The sequence below is a fragment of the Struthio camelus genome, chromosome 1, assembly GCF_040807025.1.
Source record: "Struthio camelus isolate bStrCam1 chromosome 1, bStrCam1.hap1, whole genome shotgun sequence".
NCBI classification, from domain to species: Eukaryota; Metazoa; Chordata; class Aves; order Struthioniformes; family Struthionidae; genus Struthio; species Struthio camelus.
Genome location: NC_090942.1, coordinates 146,780,055 through 146,807,622, shown reverse-complemented (window position 1 = coordinate 146,807,622; position 27,568 = coordinate 146,780,055). Strand labels below are relative to the sequence as shown.

At 43.7% G+C, this 27,568-nt stretch overlaps 1 protein-coding gene across 2 annotated transcripts in view; it reads left to right on the top strand.

Annotated features, from left to right (window-relative positions):
- The first annotated feature begins 17,074 nt into the window (after nt 1–17,074).
- The window catches only part of LOC104138728 (CD99 molecule (Xg blood group)), a 34,081-nt gene continuing 23,587 nt past the window's right edge, over nt 17,075–27,568 (top strand). The window contains exon 1 of one of the 2 annotated variants that reach the window (XM_068922060.1): nt 17,075–17,311. In XM_068922060.1, the coding sequence (XP_068778161.1) occupies nt 17,251–17,311 (61 nt within the window). In that variant the 5' untranslated portion in view covers nt 17,075–17,250. The remainder of the gene's footprint in view (nt 17,312–27,568) is intronic. The other variant, XM_068922069.1, reaches the window with a different exon arrangement.

Here is a 27,568-nt window from a genome sequence, read left to right as displayed (position 1 = left end):
ACTCATCACATTTTGTCTCTACATTTTAAAGCCAACAGTTATTTGGGACAAGCTTTATTAGATTCACAACGATAAAGATGCAATGACTTGAAGCTGGAATATCCTCATTTTGTTCTACAGTTCCCTTTTCATATTGTATTTAGCCAAAGGATTACAAGTTCAGTGGAAAAAAAGAAAAGAAAAAGTTTTTCAGCTTCAATTGGAAACACAGCACAAACTGTGCTGACCTTTTCCAGACAATTACATAAAGCAGCAACGATAAGCAGTCGGGATTCCTATTAAAATATAACCCACGGCTTTTGTGTGTGTGCATGCTTTTGGCCCACAGCTATTGGCTAAGCTGAAAAAGATTTTATGAAGAAAAACACAGATACGATAAATTCCAGCAGAAATCAGCTTCCAAATATGAATGGCAAGCATAACCGCAGCTGAACCCAGCATTTGCTTCAACTCACCAGGGATGGTTTGGGGCGTCTTTTATTTTTTATACTCAACTCAAACTAGCCATGCTAGTAAAACCTCATTAAACTGTTTTATGAGTCACAGGCATCTTTGTTCTCTGTGCTTTGCTGACGGTTTCCTTTATCTGAGGGTGGAGAATTTACAAGATCTTTCTGGCACAGCACATGTGCCTTACCCAAGTGACTGTTTTCCTTTACAATACGTTGCTACAGCTGAAATCAGCTGAAGATCTCAAACAGGAAATCCCTTAAAATGAACCACAGAGCTGTGCTGAGGTAGGTCCTACAGAGGGGTCTATGTTATAGCTTCCCAGAGATCCTGTTGCTCACATACTGGGCCTGCTGCAGGACCTGTTCCTCTTTTCTCAGCCTCTTCTAAGAAATGGAAGTAACTGAGCAGGCCTTTGGTTGTGTCCTTTTAAGGACAGACTAGGCAGCAGTAGTCACATTTTAGCAAAGACAGTAACTAAACATAGCATCTAATTTTTGCTTGCTTGGATCACCAATACGGTGATTACAGTTAGGAAATAAGTTGTATTGGGTCCTTGTCAGCAGAGAGCACCTTTCTACGGAAAAGCAATGGCAGCCTCTTCTCTGTCTGGAGGAGAACAGATTTCAGTCCGCTGCTAATTCTCTCAACTTCTTCAGCAAGAGCAGGCATTTCTGAGACCTTCCCCAAACTGTGTATGAGAAGAGCAACACAAATGCATTCTTTTTTTTCCTTGGAAACAGTCATGGAGACATGATCAACAGTGTTTCACAGCTCAAAGCTTTGCATGTGTATTCATACACAAACGCATCTGCCTCTCCTTGAAAAACGGTCCTACTTCAGCTTTGGAAATAATATAATCTCTGAGGATGTATAGTTAATGATTTTCTTCTGGCCTTTCATTCTCTATTGAGGTAGTGTTTTTTAGCTCTTAATAAGCTCCACTCAAAACTAATGCTGCTGAGTAAAACAAGCCAGATGCCTGAGAATTTGACCAACACTGAACAAGCACTGATCTTTACCTTCCCATATGGTAAATCAGAATATTTGAACAAGGATGTAAACTTAAACTTCTAGTTTTCTGATCTTAAGTGGTATTAGCTGCATAACAGATTTTATGTATCAGATCAGTGGTGTGTGTAAGTTATACTTTTTATACTTGTAAAATGCTCTGATATCACTATTAAAAGGACTCACTGAAGAAATGCTGCTAACTGGGGAAAAGGCAATCTATGTTATGTGGTGAATTACTATGGTGATTAAACACACCTGGAATCTCCCAGGAACTGGGAATATGCTAAATGAGGAGACAACAGGCTACAACTACTTTTCTTACTTACAATTACTTACTTTTAAAAGGTAGCCTTTTTCAATAGGCTACCATTACTTTTCTAAACAAACAAATGCTGCCAGGGATGTCAGTATTCTCAAGAGTTTGATTTAAAATTATTTAAAGTATTATTCGCAAATAGCAATGTAGAGGCATGTGCAAGAACAGCACAAACAAGACATTCAGCTTTTGCCAAGTTAGCCGTTAGAGCAAAGAGATGATATAACACTAGAATTGGTGTGCTGAGCTGATGTTTTCTTTAAATTCTATTGTGCAGAGTTAAAAAGTTCACTGCAAAAGCATTGGGCCAGAACAGAACTTGTCAGCTCTGATGCATGTTTTTCTGCTACTTCACACTCCTGATGCCTTCACTCCTGCCCAGCCTTGTTTCTGAAGCATAAAATTCTTTCCTGTAAGACAAATAGATAAGCAACGCTCTATTTTCCTTCTCATTAGCCAGATTTAGAAAGTGAACATTAAGGCTGGTGAGCAGAGTTAACGCAGCAGCAAAGAATACTGTCTTTACAGACAATACAGCAGAACGTCGTCTGACTTTCAGCCGTGCTTAAGCACAGCTTAAGACAGTAAGGAAGAGCTTCCTCCACCTGCTTCATCTCAGTGCTGTCTCCTGCAACACAAAAGAGGAAGCGAAAGCAGGCGAGGCAGCTACTTGGAGAGTAGCTGATTTAGGGTGATACTTGGTATTTCTTTTGTGTGAAGTGAAATCTCTAGAAATCAATGTTTTGGGTTCTGTTTTTTGTTGTGCCCAAGAAATAACGTGTTGTGAACATTTGATTTTTCTGGTGTTGTCAGTTTTGTGATGCCCACTGCCCCTAGCACTGGAATGTAACAAGACACAGCAGAGGCTCAGTGTGCTGCACTCTCCCCTAACTGCACAACCTCTGGGAGGATGATGCAATACAGTTTTGGTCAATTTCACAGCTGTGCTAACTTAACCTGAAAAGGCTGAAAAATAACGTTCCAGGTTCTGTATTCAGAAGGCCAGAAATGGCTTTCATGCTACCTGCGGTCTGCTCAGGTCATCCACTGAATTGAGAGTGGTTGTACCCAAGGGTCTCACCCTGAACATCTTAGTTTCTTAAAAAAAATTGGAGCTTTGTAGCAAGAAAACCAAATTTTGATAGTGTCACAGAATCACAGAATCACAGAATCATTTAGGTTGGAAGGGACCTCTGGAGATCATCTAGTCCAACCTCCCTGCTCCAGCAGGGTCACCTAGAGCATATTGCCCAGGATCACATCCAGACGGGTTTTGAATATCTCCAGGGAAGGAGACTCCACCACCTCTCTGGGCAACCTGTCCCAATGCTCTGTCACCCTCACAGTGAAGAAGTTTTTCCTCAGGTTCAGATGGAACTTCCAAGGGTGTCAGCCCACCTACAGGGCTGTGGAAAGAGATAGAAGAGAGTCTTATATTTGCAGGATTACAAATCAGGAACAGAAACAAGAATCTCAGCTCCTAAGCTCTCTGTTGGCATTACTAAAAAAACTACTACTTTTTCTCAAAATGTGGAAAATCCTCTTTGAATATTTACACAAAACAAAACTCATTTTGCAGATACTGTCCTTCAACATAAAGGCTGTAACACTTTGTAGGACTTAGCTAGTTTACTTATAAAAGGCCAGCTAATTCCACATAGTCCCACAGCCTAAGTGCAGCTTTCTTTGCTTTTCTGCTAAAGTTCATCTGACCTCTAGGCTACAGTTGCTCCTACCACACCATTACATAGAAGTCTCCTATAGGAACCTATGCTAGCAAGATGCATCTGGAAGGAGGGGAATGAGGTGGCAAATACGTATCTGTGACTCAAAAGACAGAAGTCTGCAGGCAGACTTCTTCTCAATAGCAGAGAGAAAAAAAGTTAAGAGTTTTTTAGTATTTTCTACCTCTAAAAAGATTCTCTTTGACATATCCATAAATAGAAGTCAACTAGAACTGGGGACAGTGTATAACAAAATATGTAACAAAAATGTTCTAGACAATTCCATAAACTTTACCTCTCCTCTGAGATTTGACCAAAGCATTTCAACATTATGTATTCCACTTTCTTAACCGGTTTTAAAACGCTGAAGATTGACATTGTACACAACAAATGCGAAACTGAAGCACAGCAAACCATATTAATCTTTAGGATTTAGCCTACTTTTGCACAAGAGATGAGGTACAGCATAGAGAGTAGCGATGCAAAGACCTGATCAATATATATATTCCTTTTGATCCCACCTCCACATCAGAGACCATTATGTAGTTTTAGCTCCTTGCAAGTCTTGGCCTTGGCTTCCTACAAAAGCTTAAACACATGCATAGCTTTTTACAGACTATTTGTATATCCAAACATAAATTCCAGTAGGAGCTGGGCTTTTACCCACCTTCCAAGTTCTTACTGCTCTTCCAAAATAGATGAAGCTTCTTTCAGAAGTCATGATGGTTTATTGAAAAGGGTTTCTTTAAAGTATTCTCATCAATTTATTGACTCTTCCCTCCTCTTTGAAATAACTGCACAAAAGGATGTATCAGTATAAGCCAAGTTCTATGTGAGTATATGGTGCCATACACATTCAGTTTAAGGAGATAAACTACTTCTCCTGGCTTCAGCCAGACTACAGAGGCTGAATCTATTCTGCAAGACTGGCTCACCCTGCAGCACATGTCACCATTCTGGTCTCCCAGCTACCCAGATGGGAGAGACCGCTGCAGCGCAGAGCAGTCCTTTCTCAGCTGGAGGGCCTACAATTCCTAATCACAAAAATCACTTCACAGTAAGGGAATAGTTTCCATGGGACTCTTATCTCAATGTGGTCTCCTCTCTGGCTCCATGGGGTTAGACATAGCTAGCAGTGCTTGAAATTAAGGACATGGTGAATTCTTTTGCTGGCTACTGTCTAGAGCTCTCAGCAAACAGTAAGAGCTGGCTTTAATGACCTTTCCAGTTACTCAGATACAGAAGAAGGAGATAAGGCAAACAAACATGACAGTATATGGGGAGAAGAAGGTGAAGCAATGATATGAAAGACAAGCAGTAATATTTTTGAGATATTGACCCCGGTAATCACAAGAACCAGATGTGAAAATCTGGCCCTATCAGGACAACTGAGACCTCCCTCCAAAATCCCTCCAAACTCCCCCCCCCACTTCCCGCCTAAATAAAAGACAGGAGGATTTTATCTCATTTATTTAATGTTTCTGATAGCACTCTGGGCATTTAGGAAAAAAATAGTGTACAAATCAATGAGTTAGAATGAATGTGGGAATGACAAATGCACAAGCTATTTTCCTCAAGTGACACTTACTTTCCGCATTTTTTAAATTCCATAGAGAAGTTATTCACAGTGCGTGTTCCCAAGGCAGGTACAGTTATGCCTGTCTGTTTTATGAACTCAGATTTTATGTGTTCAAATGGGAAATGCTGTATTGTTTGACTTAATTGTCATTTCCTACAGTATACAGACAGGAAAAGTGGGTGTTCCAGCTCTGTGATTTGTACTTCACACACATACTATTTCTCTTAATACTTCTTTTTTCAAACCGATGCTTAAATTTACAAGGCAGTAAAAAATATTAATCAATCAGGAACTTTACAAGTTTACTTTAGTAAGCTGCGGTTAAGGTCTCTATTTTTTCCTGTAACTAATAAGAGAAAAACATTAGAAGAGAAGAATGCAACATCAGAAATTTACTTGCTCAGAATCATAGTGCAGATCTGCCCCTCCAGATTCCAGCATTAGCAACAAAATCACATAGAAAATAAGTAAAAGCTTATTCATAACATGCCCTTCAACGAAATAATGTAACAGGACTTGAATTATTTAGGGTTATTAAGTGCATTTCTGTTACACGTGCTTTTTTCCTGAGAAAGTAGAAAGGCAGAAGCAGAAAGAAATTGAAAGAACAGACCAAAGAATTAGAAAGAACAGAGAACTGGAGGGAAAACTATTTCCCTCTTAGTGTGGGAGAAAAAAAAACACTCGGGAATGTGACTCCTTTCCTTCAACTGGCTTTAAATCAACAGCTTAAAAGAAAAAACAAATTCAAGAATGAGTCAGCTGATTAACTTGTGAAATAAGTTATCACTCACTGTAAATTGATAAGGAACCAATTTAATAACAATCAATTAATACATAATAATCATATAATGATAAATTAATAATAAATAAATAAATTAATAATCAATTAAATAATAATAATTAATAAATCAATTAAGAAATCCATGTAATAATTTAAACTTTTGATTTCTTCTCATCTGGACTATGTCATCAGTATCAGCAACTCCTCAACTTTCTGCTTTTCTCCACTTAGACAATTACCTCAGCTTCTCTGTTGTCCTACTCCAACAGTGCTGCATAAACAGCTGCAAGGGAAGGACCGTAACATTCATCTTTCAGGATCCAAACTCAGGAAATCAACTTTGTTCACCAACAAAGCGCATGAGTACACTCAAGCATTTCAGGGTCATGACTCAAAAAAAGTCGCATGGGCTGAGCAGGGAGCCTCATGAGCTAGCCAAAGGCACTGCTGAGCACAATGACAGAGACTGTCATCTGCTCCTAAACACATGATGAGATAAACTACAGGAAAGATCCTAAACCAGGAAATCCATTCTGCTGCTGGAACTGAGCCAGGCTTTTAAAGGGGAAATAAGAGTGCAAGTTGCCTACCCACCTTCCTAACTGCCCAATTGTTAGGACGCTTGCCCATTTGGATTCATTTGTTCCCGAGAGCATGCATGACTAGTAATGATTTTAGTTCTCTTATGTGTGAATGAAGATCCGTTAAGTATCTCTGAAGATCAGATCCAAACATTATTTCTTCTCCTTGGAAGACGGACATTGAAAATTTTGTGTGCATCACACAGAGGATTGTCTTATGGATCAGGCTATGAATCTGGGGGGAGGAGGGAGGTAAGAGGCCTGCAGTGCATTCAAGTGAGTTGAAAATGTAACAGCCACTTTGCTCGGAGTAAAAGAGAACCCAAACGCTAATGAGGGATTGGAGGCCTGAATTCTTCTTGGGCTACAGTTAACATTCACTGTTAAAATATTCTTAGGTTGAGTAGTACTATTATCACTTTATCATGATACAAATTAGTTTCGGGTATTCCCATACCGAAAGCAAGGGTTCCGATGCCATGATTTTTCATTTATTTTCATAGTTCTGTCTTTTCAAGAATGGACAGTCTCTACCTCATATCATAGGCCCTACAGTTTCTTTCCATAAACACTTGACTTAGTGACTTGAGCTTCTTTGGGTCTTTGAGCCCATAGCCAGACTATACAAAGACTCACACCACTGTCCTTCAAACTACTGCTGGGCTTGATGCGGTAGGCTTAAAGCTTCAAAAGCTTTAAAGCTAAGTGCAACAACAGTACGCTTCATAGCATGCATCCTGGAGCATCTACTGCTGGTGTTCTGATACACAGAACTCAAATAACTTATGCTTGCCTTAGATTGTAGATCAACGAAGTTTCTAGCAGCATTTGCCATAGCATCTTAATGAAGGATTCCTATATGGAGACCTAAGACAGAATTACAGAGATGTTTTTGTTATATCAGTATAGCTCAAAAGATTTTGCCCTGATGTGATGCATCTAGCATGCATACACAAAAATCATTAAGAACAAAATGCCTTCACAAATGGCCTCTAAATTTATGCCTTGTTTGTGAGATCTGCTAAATTCTTTCAAGAATTCAGCTACACCCTTATCGTGTTTATAAAATTCACTGGTTATGTAATATGTGCTATGTAACAGAGGTGGGGATGTAGAAGACAATAATCCATGGAAGATAAATTAGTTTTCACTACATCTTAGCCTTCTTCCTCTGTTCTAAAGCAAGTATTTTTAACTTAGGCCTTCAGCATAGCACATAACCCAAGATTAATCTAATTGGATCAATCATGGAAATTGCTGAATCCTCTTGGTCTTATAGTTCATGCAGTTCTGTATTGAACTAACTCACCTTCAAGGCAACTGGTCTCATTCATGCATCTGGTACAGGTCACTTTGTGGCACATGCTCCAGCAGGCTTCTACAGCATGACTGGGAAGGCATGAAGGAAAGAGAGCATTAGAAGCAGTGATTACGCAGGGCTGGATTCCCGTGGCAAGCAAAGGGAGGGATAGCCACAGAATGGGATGTATGACTGCTTCACCCAATTTTTACAGGAAAGAAACTTCTGGGAAGCTTGATTCCAGAACAATGAGACATGCACACTCAAGCTTGTATAGAATATTTTCAAGAAAAGAGAATATTTTCACATTTTTTACTGTCTAAGCAATGCCTATATTAGGAATATCACAATCATCACACCATGGCTGAAGAATAAAGGCATTCTAACTTGCTTTTGCTTACATATGTGAACATAATAGGTTATAGAAATGAACTACTTTTGATTAGAGCTAAAAATAGAAAAAACAACAAAAATACTAAGGAGGATATGTTCAGATAATATAGCAAAGGACAACAGTACCTAGATTTTCAAAATATATACTCACATGTCACTGTTTTATGGAATAAAGCAGCATATATTTTACGGAATGTATGCCAATAGCGCCTAAATCATATTCACTTAGTTTCAGAAGGATGCAGCTTCTTGAACAAATAGAAGAAACTCAGTGTAGCATTTACCTTTTTAAGGGTTTGTTTAGTCAGTTTTTCTCCTTTCTTCTTCTTTGTTTAAAGAACAGAAACAAATAGAATTTAACATCAGGGACATACAAAAACAGCATTAAGTTATCATCTTCAAATCGAATTATTTTGTTCTTATAAGTAAAAAAATTATTGAACATCACAAGTTTGTCAAGAAGACCAAGCACTTCATTACTGCAAAGATCACTTTGCCAGAAACAGAGGAAAGATATTCTAGGTTCTCTTTTCCGTAAGCCAAATAAATGCTTACATTAAAATAAAAGAGACTTAAAATATTCAAAATAAAATTAAATGGTGAAATACAGATATAGGAGGAGACAGAGGTTTCATATAGTTAACCACAGAACTTGAATTTCAGCAGTTCAAAAATTACAAACATGGATTTACCAGCTAGTATAAAATTGCCATACTGCTAAAGGAATCAAGAGGACTACAGGCGTTCATATCAGCAGAAGACCTACTTTACTTTCTTGGGATACATCTACACAATAGCACAGCATACTTACAAGGATCTTCAAAAAAAGCTCTTCACTGTAATTGATAAGCCTATGTAGAGCTCTATACTGCTACAACTAGAATGCTTTCAGCATTTATACTAGACTAGCTATTTCTAGCCCATACTATCATGAAGACAAATTCTTATAAAGAGCTCTGTGGATAACAAAAAAACTCAGTTTACTAGAATATAGTAAAGAAATCACAGTTTATTGAAACAGAAATCAAAGAAAATAAATCAATAAAGCACTTATTTGAAAAGGATGAATATAAACAATTAATAATATCTAACAGAAATTTTAACACTTTGCAGTAACTATGAAAAAATCACTTGTTCCATCAGAAAAGGAACCCCCCAAAATACAAAATAAATAAGTAAAAAACCTCCAATATTTGATACACCTAGCCTAAAAAATCACAGAATTAATACTGATAAAGAAGACCTGTCTCTCTAACATCAGCTTAACTAATAAAATGTATTATGAAAGCCTCTGCTTACTTTTAAGTGATTCAACACCCTAGATAATGGGTAGGCATTTAGCCTCTGGTCATAATAATGACCAGACTACCATCTAATGACTAATGACACAAAGGGCAAACTGGAAACCATCAAATAGGACTTCAGAGCTCTGGGAATGGTGGTCAAGGGCCTGGGAGCCCAGGTCGTTTTCTCCTCAATGCTGCCTGTGAGGGGAAGGGACGGAAGGAGGAGTAGACGAGTTTTCCAACTTAACAACTGGCTGCGCTGCTGGTGTTGGCAGCAGGGTTTTGGTTTCTATGACCATGGGAACCATTTGAAGATCGACAGCTGATGGAAAGAGATGGGATCCACCTTACCAAGTCGGGCACACGTGTCTTTGCCAACAGATTGGCCAGCCTGGTAAGGAGGTTTTTAAACTAGGAAAGATGGGGGAAGGGGAGTGGTATAGTGGCAGGGGAGTCAGTAAAACACTGCTCAAGTCAGGATGCCTCCAGCGGGTGCATGCAGCCAGGGGAGACAGCATGGGACATGGCTATGGAGGATCCTCTAGCACCTCCCCTGGGAAGCCTGCATGCTCGATTGGCCTGTACACCAATGCATGCAATGGGGAATAAACAGGAAGAGTTAGAGATCTGTGTGCGATCGCAGGGCCATGATCTCATTGCAGTGACAGAGACATGGTGGGATAGCTCACATGACTGGGATGCTGTCATGGATGGCTACGTGCTTTTTAGGAAAGACAGGCCAGGAAGGCGAGGTGGTGGAGTCACCCTTTATGTGAGGGAGCAACGAGAATGTAGGGAGCTCTGCCTAGGGGTGGATGAAGAGCAAGTTGAGAGCTTATGGGTAAGGATTAAAGGGCAGGCTAACATCGGTGACATGGTGGTGGGAGTTTACTACAGGCCACCTGATCAGGAAGAGGAAATTGATGAGGCCTTCTACAGACAGCTGGAAATACCTCATGATCACAGGCCCTGGTTCTCATGGGGGACTTCAACCACCCTGACATCTGCTGGGAAGACAGCACAGCTAGGCACAAACAGTCAAAGAGGTTCCTGCAAAGCACTGAGGATAATTTCTTGACCCAGGTGGTGGAGACGCCAACAAGCAGAGGTGCGCTGCTGGACCTTGTACTAACAAACAAAGAAGGTCTAGTTGGAGACGCGAAGGCTGGGGATAGCCTTGGCTGCAGTGACCATGAGATGGTAGAGTTCAGGATCCTACAAGGAGGAAGCAGGGCAATGAGTAAGATTGCAACGCTGGACTTGAGGAGAGCTGACTTTGGCCTCTTCAGGGACCTACTTAGGGGAATCTCATGGGGTAGGGCCCTAGAAGGAAGAGGGGTCCAAGAAAGCTGGTTAATATTCAAGGATCACCTCCTCCAGGCTCAAGATCAGTGCATCCTTTTGAGTAAGAAGTCGAGGAAAGTGGGCAGAAGACCTGCGTGGATGAGCAAGGAACTCCTGGCACAACTCCAACAGAAGAAGGAAGTGTACAGAATGTGGAAAAGGGGACAGGCCACTTAGGAGGAATACAGGGACGTTGTCAGAGCGTGCAGGGATGCGACAAGGAAGGCTAAGGCCCATTTGGAATTAAATCTGGCAGGGGATGTCAAGGACAACAAGAAGGGCTTCTTCCAATACAGCAACAGCAAAAGGAAGGCTAGGGAAAACGTGGGCCCACTGCTGAATGGGGCGGGTGCCCTGGTGACAAAGGATACAGAGAAGGCAGAGTTGCTGAACGCCACCTTTGCTTCAGTCTTGACTGCTAAGGCCAGCCGTCGGGAATTTCAGACCCGGGGACAAGAGAGGAAGGCTGGAGAAAGGAAGACTCTCCCTTGGTCGAGGAGGATCCAGTTAGAGATCATTTGTCCAAACCTGACATCCACAAATCCGTGGGCCCCAATGGGATGCACCCACGAGTGCGGAGGGAGCTGGCGAATGTTATCACTAGGCCACTCTCCATCATCTTGGAAAGGTCCTGGAGATCAGGAGAGGTGCCTGAGGACTGGAAGAAAGCCAGTGTGACTGCAGTCTTCCAAAAGGGCAAGAAGGAGGAGCCAGGCAACTACAGGCCTGTCAGCCTCACCTCCAGCCCTGCAAAGGTGATGGAACAGCTCCTCCTGGAGGTTCTCACTAAGCATCTGGAGGACAAGAAGGTGATCAGGAGGAGTCAGCACGGCTTCACCAAAGGGAAATCATGCCTGACCAACCTGAGAGCCTTCCAGGATGGAATGACTGGCTGGTTAGAGGAGGGGAGAGCAGTGGATGTTGTCTACCTGGACTTCAGCCAGGCTTTTGGCACCGTCTCCCATCACATCCTCCTAGGTAAACTCAGGAACTGTGGGCTGGATGAGTGGACAGTGAGGTGGATGGAGAACTGGCTGGATGGCTGAACTCAGAGGGTTGTGGTCAGTGGTGCGGTCTAGTTGGAGGCCTGTAGCTAGTGGTGTCTCCTAGGGGTCAGTCCTGGGTCCAGTCTTGTTCAATGTATTCATCAGTGACCTGGAGGAAGGGACAGAGTGCACTCTCCAGCAAGTTTGGTGATGCTACTAAAGTGGGGGGAGTGGCTGACACCCCAGAAGGCTGTGCTGCCCTTCAGAGGGCCCGGGAGAGGCTGGAGAGCTGGGCGGAGAGGAACCTCCGGAAGTTCCACAAAGGCCAGTGCAGGGTGCTGCACGTGGGGAGGAATAACCGCCTGCAGCAGGACAGGCTGGGGGCTGACGTGCTGGAAAGCAGCTGTGCGGAGAAGGACGTGGCAGTGCTGGTGGACAACCAGTTGAGCATGAGCCAGCAAGGTGCCCCTGTGGCCAAGAAGGCCAATGGTATGGTGGTGTGCATGAAGAGTGTTGCCAGCAGGTGGAGGGAGGTGATCCTGCCCCTCTACTCAGCCCTGGGGAGGCCTCACCTGGAGTCCTGTGTCCAGTGCTGGGCTCCCCAGTCCAAGAGAGACGTGGCACTACTGGAGAGAGTCCAGCGGAGGCCTACAGAGATGATGAGGGGACTGGAGCACCTCTGCTCTGAAGAAAGGCTGCAGGAGCTGGGCCTGTTTAGCCTGGAGAAGAGAAGACTGAGGGGCAATCTGATCAATGCGGACAAGTATCTGAAGGGAGAGTGTCAAGAGGATGGGGCCAGACTCTTCTGCGTGGTGCCCAACGACAGGCCAAGAGGCAACAGGCACAAACCGAAGCAACAAAAGTTCCATCTGAACATGAGGAAACACTTCTTCACTGTGAGGGTGACAGAGCGCTGGAACAGGTTGCCCAGAGAGACTGCAGAGTCTCCTTCACCGGAAATATTCAAAACTCACCTGAAAGCGATTCTGGGAAATATGCTCTAGATGGCCCTGCTTGAGCAGGGATGTTGGGCTAGATGATCTTCAGAGGTCCCTTCCAACCTCAACTATTTTGTAATTCTGTGATAATAAAAGGCTACTATTTCCAATTACCCTGGTGTGAATAATTCCAGAAGGAAAAGAGATTGGTTTTAAGGGAAAATGGTTGCAGTGGCATGTATTAAAGAAGACAGCACCTAAGAGAAGGGGAGAGAAATAGTAAAGAACAGGTTGCTCAGAAAACTGCAGGAAAGTTAGTTCCTCAAGATCTAAGGTTTAAGAAAAGATACTCAGAAAAGAATTAACAGTGAATATCTATACTTATAGATATTAATAAGCTTAAACAGTCTGTGTATCACTCTTACAAATCTGTTCAATATCCTTCCTATATTTTACTGACATATGCATAAAATACAGCTGGTCTTTCACAAACCTAGGAAGACTCTGTTAAGGACTGTAGCTGATGGCTGCATTTGCTTGAAACAGGTACCTAGGGAATAAAATCTCCCTGCCACTAAAATAGTATTATGCCCAAGAACTGGTTTTTGTAAGAGAAATAGGTTATTTCATTAATCAATGAACTGATGTTCCATTATGGAATTATACTCTTGAGTAGCATTCATACCACATAGTGTACATGTTTTTTAACAACTTTTCCCCTAACATCTTTTCAAATGTTGATTAATATGCAGAGAACAGGCTATAAAGTCACATGAGCTTTTCTGAAAAAAAAAAACAACCTGTGGATATGGAAAGATTTTTGGATAGTTTACAGCAGCAGGAAGCGTAGTCGAAGTATGTACAGAAGTTACTAGGAAAAAATGAAAGACAATATATAAAACTACTTGAAGGAAATATGAAAAGGAAATAGTACCTGCCTTATCGTCACAGTAGAATAATTTTTTATTGTAATAGAAATTGGATGAACTTTAAAGGAGATGGGATCTCTGTTGCCATGGACCTTAGTGCCTACTTATCCAGGCTAGTGCCTTAACTCACACAGGCATACTGCAATAATTGCTGCTACAAGTGGCAGCAACAGAAGGCATTTACAGAAGGAAAAGCCTAGAGTAACAAAGACTGGGTAGCTGGCCTTTGCAGAGGTTGTCCAGCATCTACGCATCTCACGCATAAACTCCTTTCCTGAAAGATCTTTGTTATTGAGCACTACTACGCTGTTGTAGAGAGATCTAATTTGTTCTCTTAGGAAGAGACCCTTGAGCTGCAGGGTCTTAATGTCTCTTCTATCTAGTAAAGCAGAGAGCATCAGAAAATACCACCCACTCCAATAGAAGAGCCAGCAAAAGTAATGTAGTAGATGCTAAAGTTTGTTTGGATTCTCGTCAACTCTGAATATACCATCAGAACTGGAAATAATACTGATGCTTGATGCAGTTTTTATAATCTTTAACCAAAGATAAGTTGAAGTTAACTATGTTTATGATAAGTTTTATATTTCATTCTTTAAAAAAAAAAATCAAAGTTATATTGACTGACTACAATATATCATCTTGCTTGTGACCCTAAAACTTTGACCTATGTGATATTATACCTACTTGCAGGAATCTTTGGTGGTGGAACCAAACCCTTCTTCTTCTCACAACTCAAATTCTGGTGAAGAGTATGAGCAAAAAGGCAAAGCAACTTCCAAGGTTATTTTCCCCTTCCATATTCCTACCAATTTTGTCATAGTAAGTGAACACAGGTACGCATCAAGGCTTTTTACTATTGACTTGAACAATACTACCTTTCTTTTTTTCGAAATGGTGTCTTGCTCTCCTGCTTCTCTGCCTAGTGGCACTGTTTGTGGCACTCTTTTTCCAAAAGCTGTCCTTGGGTGAAAAGCAGAGCAGTAAGTTTATACCTGCTCTACAAATGCTTTGCTTGTAGCAAAAAAAAAAAAAAAAAAAAAGTCTTTCCTTTGCTTCTTTGAATATCTGATGAGTTATGCTGTTTCCGGAAACACTGTGAGCTCATAAGCAAAAGGAGCAAAAAGTTATGTTAAGTTATGTTACGCAGAGACAGGAAAAGAGCTACAAGGATCTTACTCAGAAGAGCAATAGGAGGAAACAGAAGAAAGGAGCATTTATCTTCATAGCTTGCAGACAGCTGTAAAAGCAGCTCCTTTCTCAAGCTGCTCACATCTTTTCAGTTTGTTGAAGTTTGGATAGTTTCTTCTGGATTTACAACTTCTAACCTGATAGTACTGTAGTGTAAATCATACTTTTCATAGGGCCAAACCATATACAATTTGCACGTCTCTCAAAGACACTGTTCTTTAAAAATAAGTCTTAAGGTAACCTATGACATGCTGCTTCTTTCCTTCCAAGGCATCTTCAGATCAGGCACATGCCTGAGCTGTTTGCAAAGGCTAAGGGTGGGGGATAAAGAGAGAAAAATGAGTGCTAGGATAACCAATGCAGGTCAAGCAAAGGCAGGCACCACTGGAAGAAGTGGATTTCACACTGTGCATATTACTCACACAATCAGATAACCACCACTAGTACTAAATTATTTTTATTTTTACAGATAAGCTGGCTTTATGAACGAAATGACAAACTTTTTTTTTAATCAACATTGCAGACCTAGAAGAGCTGGCAACTCTATAGAGTGAAACTGATTTTCACAAGATGTCAGTGAAATCTTTATATCAAAAGATTAGTAAGATTGAAAAAATGATTTGATACTCATAAATCTGGACATTTGGTTAGCCATATAACAGCTAGCGCTAGCAAACCATGACTGTGCCTCAAAGATGAAACCAACTGGAAACTGCTAAGAATTAGAAACAGCTGAAGTGTGAAGTGCAATTATCTCATATCTGCCTTAACAGGAGGTTGCTTTTACCTTCTGTGAAGATGGTGACTTTGACAATGACTGACTCCGGAAACAGGAAACTACATAGGCCTGATTTGACATGGTAATTCCAGTGAAATAACTAGGCTTTTTTCAGCAGTTGTGTAATCCTGAAAAAAGAATGGTTTGGTACAAAATGATTAAATAAAGAAGTGCATAGTAGTTTGGGAGTACAAATTATCGTTCTTTTTGTCAATATAGCAACTTCTTGGATGATGATTTACAGCTGTTACAAACACCCTGTTAAAGGACATCCTTTGAGCGACATTAATAATTTCCTATGAATGTACAGATAGCAGTAACGAACAGATACATACTGTCGGATTACACACTGCATGTATTTAATCTTATCTTCTGGGCTTGGAGTGCAGAGAAAAAAGAAAGCTTCTCACAACAGCGTAATGTTGATTCCACAAATGTTAATGACTGGAAAAGCCACCTCTTGCTTTTCAGGTCCCGCTACCTACAGCCATCAATGGCCTCTCTAGTAGTACTTCTGCAAAAGTCAGGTATTTTAAAGGAAAAGCTTATTCTTAACTTAAAATACTGCCAGTTTTAAGATATTAATTTTACTAGTATAGTAAAACTCTTTAATGCCTGAGGTTAGACCTGATAATTATTGGGCTGTGAACTGCTGAGGAGGAAGAAATATTACTATCAATTTATGAACTGGTGACAGGGACTCACTCGCTCGGTGACCTTCTACTTTTTCAGGTGGCAAAGTCCTACAAATGCTGCAGCAGAGGTGTGGGCCTCTCCGACTGAAAGGAAGCAACAAATCTTCCGTTAGTCTCTAAATCACACACCGTGCGTCACTGAACTATCCATTATCCCATCGATAATCAATGTGTACCCGCGCGTGGAAAGTGGAAGCTGGGATTCGGGGGAGACATCTGTGTTACAAACACGCCTGCAAGCAGCTTCGCCTGACAGTGTCCGTTTTTCCTTGGCTCCCATCTTGATCTCCAGAAGCAGCAGTAACCGTCCAGCCTAGGACGGACACCCCTGCTGCGTCCACAGCAGCGCCCCTGGGGCTGCAGCGGGCGAGCAACCAGCTCCCATGAAGGCAGGCGTCCAAGACAGGACGTGGGAAAGGAGTCCTACCCAAACAGGTCTCTTATTCTTCACCCCCCACCCTTCCCAGGGCAGGAGACCTCGCCGCCTGCCCTGCTCCACGCTGCGCGGCGGCGCTACCTCGGCGCCCTTCGGCCGCGGGCCTCACGCGGCTTTACTTGCAAATAGCACAAACCAGCCGTCCGGGCGACAGCTCTCGCTGCCCGACCAGAGGAAAACCACGCTCCTGCCTAAGATCATTAGATGTCCGCCTAGCTACTGCCGGGAAAACGGGGTGGCTGCGGGCACAGCGGCACCCAAAGCCCAGAGGGCTCCCTCGGGGCAGCCGGCGGCGGCGGCGGCGGCTCCGGCCGGCCGCGGGGCGCCCCCCGGCGGCGGGAGGAGCGGGCGGCGGCGGCGGCCCCGCCCGGGGCGGCGGCGGCGGCGGCGGCGGGGAGAGGAGAGGAGGGGAGGGGCGGGCCCGGATCCTGCCGCTCTCCCTCGGGCAGGGTGGCGGCGAGCGCGGGGCGGCAGCGAGGCGGACGTCGGCCCGGCAGGCGGAGGCGGCGGTGGCGGACGGGCAGTCATGCTGCGTCGCGGGCTCTTTCTCCTGCTTGCGCTCCTCTCTGTCCTGGCCCGAGTGCGAGGTGAGGGGCGGCGCGGCGCGGCGCGGTGGGGTTTCCCCGTGTCCCGAGGGGCGGCAGCGGCGAGCCCCGCCGTGCGGCGCGGTGCGGCGATGGGTCGGGGAGGCAGCCCTGCCGCCCGCTGCCTCTTCTTCACTTTATTTTCGCTAAGTCGCAAAGTATTCCCGACCTCTCTGCTCGTCTCCCGCCCTGGAAATGCCTTTTTTTTTTTTTTTTTTAATCCCTGCGGTACAGAGGCTGTTACCCACCTAGCGAATACCGTCTTTTCTAGGGCCCTTTGGCTCAGGGTAGTTTTCTTGGAAGTCTCGCTGTGATTTTCGGCGGAGCCGGGGAGCTCTACTTCAGTTCAGCTTCCATTTTAGGAAAGAAAACAGCGTTATGACAAATTTAGGGCGGCAGTTGCTCACCAGAAAGTTCGCCTTCACGTGCCAGCTTTATTAGTTTCGGGCGGGGAAACTCCGCTATAAAACGCTGCGGCGTGTTTTCTGAGAGCTTATCGGAGCTTCAAAACGTTTATGGGTCAATTTTCTTCAACCTTGATCGGAACAGCGTGTGTGTAATAGTGTATTTGTGTTTGGTGTAAGGGAACGCGCTGGGTGGAGGGATTTCTTGCTCGGAGGAGACGTCGTTCCCGCTACTGCCTTTTTTTTTTTCTTTTTCCCCCCGTCAGGAGAAAGCTAATTGCCAGACTCCTAAGTTGGAATATGCAATGCAAACTGTCTCTTTTCGTTGGTGTAACTTTTCTCTTATTTCTAAGAAACACTTTTTTTCTCTATGCTAGTAAATACGCTTAATGCTACGCCTAGGCAATTTTTTGGCAAGTACTTTGGAAAAATAACCTTTCAAATATTAAAACAGTGCATCTCCTCATTGTGGGAGAGAAATAAAAAATACTGGTTCCTAGCTTTGACTGAAAGATATAGATGCATGCAGCATGCTAAATAAGCACTTTGGTTTCAAGCTTGCTTGAATTCAGTTATATTGCTATGGCCTTGTTGCGGTCTTAAATGCTAGGTGGGCCAAGCTGAACTCTTGGAAAAATAGTATAAATTTGTAATAACTAACTGAAAAGCTGGCAGATGATTCATACTGCTGTAACTGAGATATCATCTCACTACTTATTTTTGAAAACTGTCTCTGTTTCTGTAAACAGTCCTCACAGTTTTGGACAACGCCACCTTTGGTGTAATGGTCTTAAGATATGGAGGTATCTGGGACCACTCACAATTAGGCTTTCTAAACTCTCTATTTAGAATTTTTGAGGTGAATACCCTCTGTCCAGTTTCTGCTTCACTGGAGGAAAAGGGTACCAAGTCTTCCGTCAAGCTTTATGTTTGGACTTCTGAAGAAAAAGACGCTAAATTTTTAACCGATAGCTTTTAAAAAGCTAGTTAACTTATCTGACTAGTGGTTAATGGCCATAATGTGAACAAAGTAGATGAGTTATTAAGTTAAACGCTTTTCTTTAAGAAAGAATTCAAGAACTGTTGAGAATGTCAGTCTGATGAGGGTGGGGTGGTTTAGGGCAGTTTCAAACTTGTGCTGCTGCAATCTTTGGTTGAAATATAGGTAAAATCTGAATTACATACTTTGAAAGCTTAAATGCCACTGTTAGTATGCTGTCTGTATTCTAAATAAACAGTATTGCTATAAAAATTAAGGATTTTACTGCACAGCTGTTGCGTAACTGTTTGGACTTGAACAGTCATTCAGTTTCATTTGGACTAGTGGCTCTCACAGTTAAACCATACATATCTGTGGCCTTGGAAGTGCTTTTTTTTTATTATTGAATTATACATCTTAGTCACTTGAAAACTGTGTCAATGTTTAAACAATATGCAGAATATCAGGAGGATTTGAATATATTATTATGCCATGGTGAACTTTATCTGAGCTTGCCTAGAAGAAGAGCTTGCAGTTTTAGCCCTGCAGCTGGTATTTAAGTGTTTTATCATTTGCAAAGTATGAGCTCTGAAAGTCAGGCTAAGCTAGAATTTAGGTGTCCATGGGGCTGAATCCAGAGGAAGGCTGTGAGTTACATACATTGTGGCTTGAGCCAGTCTGACAGCTTGCCGCTGCTAGGAAGTGGCATTTTCCCATTTTTCTCCTCCTGTGTTTGGTCTGGTGCCCACCAGACCCTGTACTCACATGATTCAGCTTAAGTCAGCAAATGACTAATTTGGTGCGTTGAATCTCTTCTGCAGTGTCTGATGGGTGTCAGAGCCAGCACAAGGGAGTGGCAGGACTGAACATCTGGGAGTGGAAATGAGATTGGGGGAGGCAGAGGGGGGAGAGAGGGAAGGAGACTTCCTGCTCTGGCCAGTGGTGAGTCATCGGATTGGCTCAGCCAGCTTAAATCTGCAACACCACCAGTTTAGCCCAGGATCTAACTTCTAGGCATCTGTTTTTTTCAGAGCAGAATGAAGAAAATACTAGGTACCGGGAAGAGACCAGCACCTCAGAGGAACTTAAAAATCCAATGATGAGCAGCAAAAAACACCTAGAGCTTGCACATAGACACAAAGCTCACAGTTTCCCTTTGGTACTGCAGAAAGATCAAGGCATAAAAAGGTGTCTGTTTACTGTAGATCTAGAGTCTAGGTTAAAGGTACACAGTGTTAAGTATTCTCTGAAAGCATTGAACAGAGCTTGTTGATTGAAACATAGTTTCCACTACAAATAGTTGTCCTACTGAATACCGAGTGGTGAGTAAAATACTTGCCTGGGAACTGAGGTATCTGTGTTTTAAGATCTGTAGCCTAAGGGAATTAAAGGTGGAGATCCCTGCTTCCTAAAACTGCTGTAACTACATGGCTATGAGCAGAGGGAAAGAAACACCTGTGCCACTAATTTCTTGTTGAGGCAAGTCACTGAAGAAAATTACTAGTTATATGAGAGGTGGTTAAAGGAGCCTGTCTGTAATCTAGTGGTTAGAGCTTTTAGCTGGAGTAGAGAGGTAGAACAGGGACTCCTGGAGACCAGTGTCTGTTTTGCAAGCTGTGGGGATGTTTGTCTTTTAAATCTGATTAAAAAAAATAAATAGCTTGCTTTAATTAAACATTTTTATAGTGATGCTAGTGCACATGCTTGCCAACATGAACTTGAAAAATGCAGCTCGTGTTGTTCCATGCTTCTGTTTCCTCTAGCTTGAAATGTTTGGGGTTTTATGTGTGCTGTTACTCATATAAAATGGCCACTGCATTGCTAGATCAAAATGACATCACTGCAACAAACTGCTACAGCTTTCTGTAGTTGCAATAATTTAACTTGGCAAGAGTTAAGCATGACTTACCCTAGCCCAAGCCTGGCCACTGTCCAGCCAAAACCAATGTCAGTATTTTCCTGATGTTACTGTGGTATGTGTGATAGGTTTGGCAGCATTTGTAAAAAGGTTTTGTTTTAACTCTTGCCTTCCTGAACCTCTCACTGCAATAAATTTGTTTTTCATTGGGTGACAGTTATGTTAGCAAAATGGTGTAATAATACTAATCTTTATCAGTTAAGGTCATCTTGACAGGGGCAAGCATCTTCTTTTTAGTCGTACTGCTTTTCCATGCTCTGGTATAGGAACCTACTCTTCAGAGTCTAGCAGAAGTGTGTGCAGAGAATGTCACAAGAAAAACAGTCTTGACTTGGGGAACTTCTGATTTGACTTACTGCCAGTTAACGCAGCTATCTAATCCCTGATTCAGGTACTGAGAAAACATGAATGATGAAACAAATACTCGGAAGTAAACATCTTTCTTCCCCCTTTCCCAGCTCAACTTAAGCCAAACACTTGTCCTCTCCCTCTTCTTAGTCTCACTTCCTTGATTTTTGCTGCTGGTTACGCTCAGGTGTGTCCCAATTTCTTCAATGAGGACAGGCAATGTGAGAGGTTGGGGATGCTGTGTAATGGTTTCTTTCTGCTGCTTCTTACTAGTTTCCCTGCGCTGCTCCTTGCTTCTCAGTGTCCCTGTCTCATCATGGGTTGCCCAAGGGCTGTGGTCCCTCAAGGGTGTCTTTGGCATGGAGCAACTCCAGCCACGTCTCCTCAGCAGTCTCTCTCTCTCTCTGTCTCTCTCTCTCTGTGTCTCCCAGAGTGTCTCCTCGCGTGTCTCCTGCCCCCAAAGGCTGCTGCTCCTTCCCAGATATGTTTGAGCAGGGGTACTCTGTGTGCCTGTGCCTTCAACTGACTGGCTGAAGTTTGGGTGGGTGACAGGTTGTAAACTTTGGTTTCAGAGCTGGCTGAATGTGGCTGTGACTGACACAGGGCAGTCCATGGCCTCCTCCCGAAGAGGTCACTACTGTTGCCCACTGCTACTGAAACCCTCATTTATGCCTCATGCATCCCACCCCTCACCTCTGCAAAACACGTATTTAAGAACTAGACTGGATATAAGTCCCTTATAAACTGTACTTTTTACGTCAGCCCAGTCGTAACATTCATTACAGACTCTACCCTTCCGTCCTGCAGAGGAGACAACAGGGATTAACGCAGTAACAATGTGTAGATACCTTTACTAAAAGCCCACCCCTCGCCTCTGGGAAATAGATTGCAAGGTTTAACATCACGGACTGAACATATACCCATCGCAGACTCGGTATCTCTGCAGTCTGTATCGGGTTAACGTCATAATAATTTGAACACTTACCACAAACTTCAGCCTCATGTCTACAAGCCATTTAACATGTAGTTCATGAAGTAAAATAAGATTATTCTATTTATCACATGTAACAGCACACGTTTCACTATTCTGTTTCCAAAGGCCACTCGGTAAGTAAACCCTGGTCTTTGAGCTATAAGGACCCCCTCCTGAGGGATTTCAGCTGCGGGAGAGGGAAGACGCACAAACTTACTTCTCTATCCAAGCGTCCCCAGGGTTCACTGGTACTTTATGACCCGTTCGAGCTTGGGGTGTATGGTTTTCTGCAGGGTTGCTATGACAGATCCCTGACTTTATGTCAGTTGGCCTCACCACTTCCTGGAGGTGAGATTCCTACCTTGTAAAATTCCCCTTCTCTAGAGCTTTTAGCATGCCTATTAATAAGCCATTGTACCGTTTTAACTTTCCAGCTGCTGGGAGATGATAGGGAATATCACCCATTCTGCTCCATGATCTTCTGCCCATTCCTGGACAGTTTTTCTGAAATTACTCCCATTATCCGATCCAAGCCTAAGCTGCGTTCTGTGGTGCCAGCGAATATGTTTATATTTTCCTTCTAGAGTGCTACTTCCATTTGCTTTTGGAGATGGGAAAGCTTGTAGTCACCCTTGTGATAGCTCTGCCAGTGTGAGAACGTAGCACCTGCCAGTATTGCCAGAGGGTAAGGGACCTATATACTTTACAAGCTTCTCCAAATACCCGTTTCTCCCATCACACATACTATTTCATCTTTCGTACTTTCTAGTGTGTCAGATGATCCCACAGATGTCACATTGCCTATTTGCTTGTATTATGGCTTCCTAAGACAAGTCTCTGACCCGGTAGCAAGTCCAATCCCTCCTGATGTGCGCAGCAGTTTCCTGACCCACCTGGCTAGAAATAGTTCTCCTTTATGCTCCCATCCCAGATGCTGGCAGGTCCCTAGCTGGTCAGCCTGGTTGTCGTGTTTCTGGAGTTGCCTTTCGATCTGGGATATGTGTGTTAGTGTGCTATATTAAAGTATATCTTTCTTCAAGTACCTGTTGTATTACTTCCATTCTTTTGCTGCTAAAGTGATTTACCTCACTGCTGCCAGTTACTACAGTTCCATTCTTTCAGCCATTTCTTCACCACATTAGCGACCACCCTGCAGTCTATATATACATATACTGAAGGCCACTGCTGGTCCTGAGCATATTCCAAGGCCCTTAATTCTGCAAACTGAGTGGAGCCTCTGATCCCTTCGCAGGTGGCAGCTTCTCTTGTGAAGAGCTCTGAGCAACAGCTCACCAACTCCTGTTTCCTGCTGTGATTTTACAGGATCTGTCAGTAAACAACATCCACTGTTTACTTTCAGCACTTAATTCATCATATGCTGGGGCTTCAATAGCCCGAGGAGTTCGGTCTGTTGTTCCTTTGCTGGCCACTGACTGATTAGTCAGTGATCAGCTCAACTAGTTGATCAGCTCAACTAGTCCCAGTCTGGAGACTGAACTAATACGTTCCTGCTGGGTAATCGCAAGGACCCATTTCTTCCAGGCAGAGGTAGTTACTCTTCTCCCAGTCGGCTTTGAATCGTTGAACATAAAATTCAGGTCAGAATCTGGGACATAATTGGAGTGGTTGTTCTGTGCCTAACAATTCAGTAGCACTCAAAACACCCTCAGCTGCAGCCAGGACCTTTTGTTCCAGAGGGATGGTTATTTTCTCCTCCTTTGTAGCTTTGACTCCAGAATCCTAATGGCCTCCTTTCCGCTCTTGAGGGGCTCGTTGTCACAAACTCCATACATTGCTTTTCTTATCAGCGCTGGCATAACAGTTATTTTCACATTACTACTTTCCCAGCTCAGTCCTAATGCGATTGCATGGGCTGTTTCCTGCTTGATCTGGTCAAAAGCTTGCTGTTGTTGCTCCTTTTCCCAAAGTCAGTCTCTTTACAGAACACATGATATAAGGGTTTGATCCATTGACTGTAGCCAGGGATGAGCATACACCAAAATCCAGTAATATGCAAGAAGGCTTGGGTTTCTTGTTTATTGCGCAGGAGTCCATTGTGCTTATCCAAGTAAGCACATTGTTCAGCTGAGATATGTCTCCACTCATCTTGCCTCTACACACCTGAAAACTGTATTTCTCAAGTGTGCCTTTTACTTTGGAGCACTTAATGGCAAGTCCAGCATTGAGAAAGACAATGATTACCTGCTGCCCATTACTTAGTACTTCTTCTGGAGTTGTTCCTCCAATGTGAAAACAATCTCTAGAGTTGCTTTAAAGTTTTGCAAATGATGCCATGGTAGATGGTCGGGCTATGTTTCCACCCCTGTGGCAGCCAGTTGCTGGTATATTGCATACCATTCCAGATGAAGGCAAACTGGAGTCTCACTTCTTCAGCCAGAGGGATCGAAAAGAAAGCATTTGCAGTACTGGTTTTATATCAGCTTTGTTCTTTGGTTTCTAGCTCATACAAGAACTGCAGCACGCCTGGAACTGCAGCAGCTAATAGGAGTGTAACTTTTTATTCAAAGCTCTATTGTCTATTGTTAATTCGCCACTAGGCTTCTGTACTACCCAGATAGGACTGTTGCAAGGTGAAGGTGTTTGAAACCTCAGCCCTTGTTTTTCCCAGGCAATCAGTTAATTTTTGAATTTCACCAGTGGCCCCTCAGTCAGTTCAATACTGCCTTCAGCAAATTATTTGGGTTGCCAAGGGAACAACAACTGGGTCTGAGCACATGCAACAATATTGGGGTCAGTAGAGTTTTGTAGCTGACTGTCTCCTATGCAAAACATACTGCCTGTTTCAAAAGCCCAAAGCCTTCTTCCTGTCCCATCTGTCTGCCTACAGTGGTCAAGAAAGTCAGTCCCCAGCATGGCAGGGGCAGTAGGGCCAGTGGCAGCAAGTAGGGGCTACCAATCCTGCTGATGTTCCCTTCCACTAGAGTTAGGCATGTCCCTCCCCCAGTTACTCTGTGAATAACTACTCATTCATCACTGCCCGCAGGAAGGCAGTAAGGTATGTTGAGCACTGATATTCACTAGGATGTGATGCTGTTGAGGCAAAGTGACGCCTGGCTGCCTTTCCCAGATAGTCCAGTAACTTTGATTATCTCTGTCTGCTGCCAGGCCAGCAGCAGGGTCCCCCAGCGCAGTACATTTTAATCAGTTGTTGCAATCGGTATATGTCATAATAGAGGTTAGGGCAGGATAATTTATGGTTTAACTGAGCTGTGACTCTCCCATGTGCTCACAATTCCTTATCTCACAATGCTAGATCTCCAGAGGGCTTTCCATTCTGTTCAGCCATATCCTCTCCTTTTTCATTCATGAGCATCCTAATTCCCAGCATGTAGGACAGGAACATGCCGAATAGCCATTCTTTCCTGACGTTTTTCAAGAGGTTTACGATACTACTGGATTCTCAGTATTATCCCTGGCTTTCATGCCAATCTTGTGGCACGCTCCCTCCAATATGGTACATACAGGTCACTCCTTGATCAACAAGGTGTTCCACCAGGTAACCAGGTAATACCGGAAGGGTGTTAGTAACTCTGCCTGCCATCAGTGATCACCTTTTGGAGGTGCCACCCTCTTGCTTGTAAACACAGTCCAGCAGCCAGTCGATTACCCCCTTCTTCCCCGTCCTTCCACAGGGGTGTCTCGTTTGTGGGATCAGCAGGAGTGGATCACTGCTCAACATATCCATCCATTAGCTGATCCCAAAGCCCTCCTCCCTTGCATGGCACAGTGTTCGCAAGTAGCACAGGCCCCACACTCCCCAGAACTTGGATCTCCTGAGTCAAAAACTGCACCCTACTTGCTCTTTCTGCAGCCGGCTGCTCCGACAGACTGCCTGCTGACCCCCTGAGGGGTCCCGACCTGTACCCCCGGAGCACTTAGCATGCCCCAGCACAGTCGCACCCACTCCCCAGGGGGTCACAGCCCCTGAGCAGCCCCTGGGCTGCTGCTGCTCTTGGACCCTGCACGGCGAGACAGCCCCAGGGCTGGAGCGAGACCCAGCCCTCTTCTTCCCCATCGCCTTGCCGTCTGGCAAGGGCTCGCTGGGCCCCTCTGTCTCTCCCCTGCTTACAGGCTGTTCGCATCCCCCCCCACCCCCCGCCAGATGGGCGCCCGACCGCGACCGCAGCAGCCACCGCAGCCTCCCAGCGCCCCCAGCAAGGCTCCACCACCTCTCACAGCCACCATGCGGCTGCTGCCCGCGTTCCCCACCGGCTACTGTTGTGGGCAAAATGGTCTCCACTTGGGGAACTTCTACGTAATTTATCTTACTGCTGGTTAGCACACACTTCTCATCACTGATTCGGGTACTGAGGAAAAGACCAAACAGAACAAACGCCTAAGTAAACCCTTTTCCTCCCCCTTTCCCAGGCTCAGCTTAAGACAAACACTAACCCTCCCCCTCCCAGGGCTCGTGTGCCTTCATTTTCGCCCGCTTCCTTCGGGGAGGTGGCGGTCAGTGTGTAGTTGCTTCTTGCTGCAGCTCCTCCATGCTGATTGCTGATTTTCCCCTGTTCCTCCTTCTTTCTCAGTGTCGCCTTCACTCCAGCCTGGGTCTCCTTGCCCCTTAGGGTGTCCCCAGCCCAGGGGTAGTCCCTCAGGGGTGTCATCACCCGCAGGCTGCAGCCTGGGCAGGCACTGTGACCGGCCTGGGGTGGCTCATGGCCACTAGCCACACCAGCCAGTGCTGCCCTGATCCTGTCAGCTGCGCCCAATAGGGTTTCGACCACTGTATGTTATCGTCTGCCTGGTAGGTAGGTGTCTCGTTGGAGGTCTCTGTGTCAGCTTGGAAAAGCAGTCATCGGAAGCAGCAGCATCGAGCAGCTGATATGTAGACTTAGGGGTAATACTCCAAAAGAGAGTGTTTGGAGGGTTCCATGGTATTGTAAGGGCTGCTTTTAGTTTGTTTTTTTCATTTAAAAAAAGGGAACAAAATTCTTTTTCTATATGCTAGGAAAAACTTCTCTACTTGCTGCCAGCAAGTCCGTTTTTCAGGTGTTGAAAATAAAATTACTGCAGTGCCCAAACTTCTTCTAAGCTGTCTTATTCGCTGCATTTGGTGTTACTGGATAGCCCAGAAAAACAGGACCTAGAAGCTTTTCCACAGCGAATTCCAAGAACTCGTAAGACAGATTCCCGTGACGCTCCCAAGAACCTGGCTGTTTGTGGTGTAACTGTTTATAATGTTTTTTGCAAATATGCAGTTGTTCCTTTAAAATATGTAGTTTGTATCTCAAACACAGAAATCGTTTTAATATGTCTGGGGAAAAGACCGTGTAAACTGCATTTAAAAAAAAAAAAACTAATTTAAATTTAAGTCAGGTCTTGTCAGAAAATATTGCCCGTAGAACAAATCTTGTTTGTGTTTTCTTCATGCAGATTTCGGTCATCTGTGAACACATACTATAAACATCAAAGAAATAGCACCCTTTACTTGTAAAAGGAAAAGCTATTGAGTGAGGTAACTGTTAATTAACTGTAGATGTTAATTCAGGTGTACCTTTCTCACAGCTCGAGTCATGTAAGACTCCTGTTGGATCTCTTGATTCTTAGAAATTTTTCTCAAGGAATGGTCTTCAGAAGGGGTACGTGTAAAATACCTTCAAGACTGATTTGACTT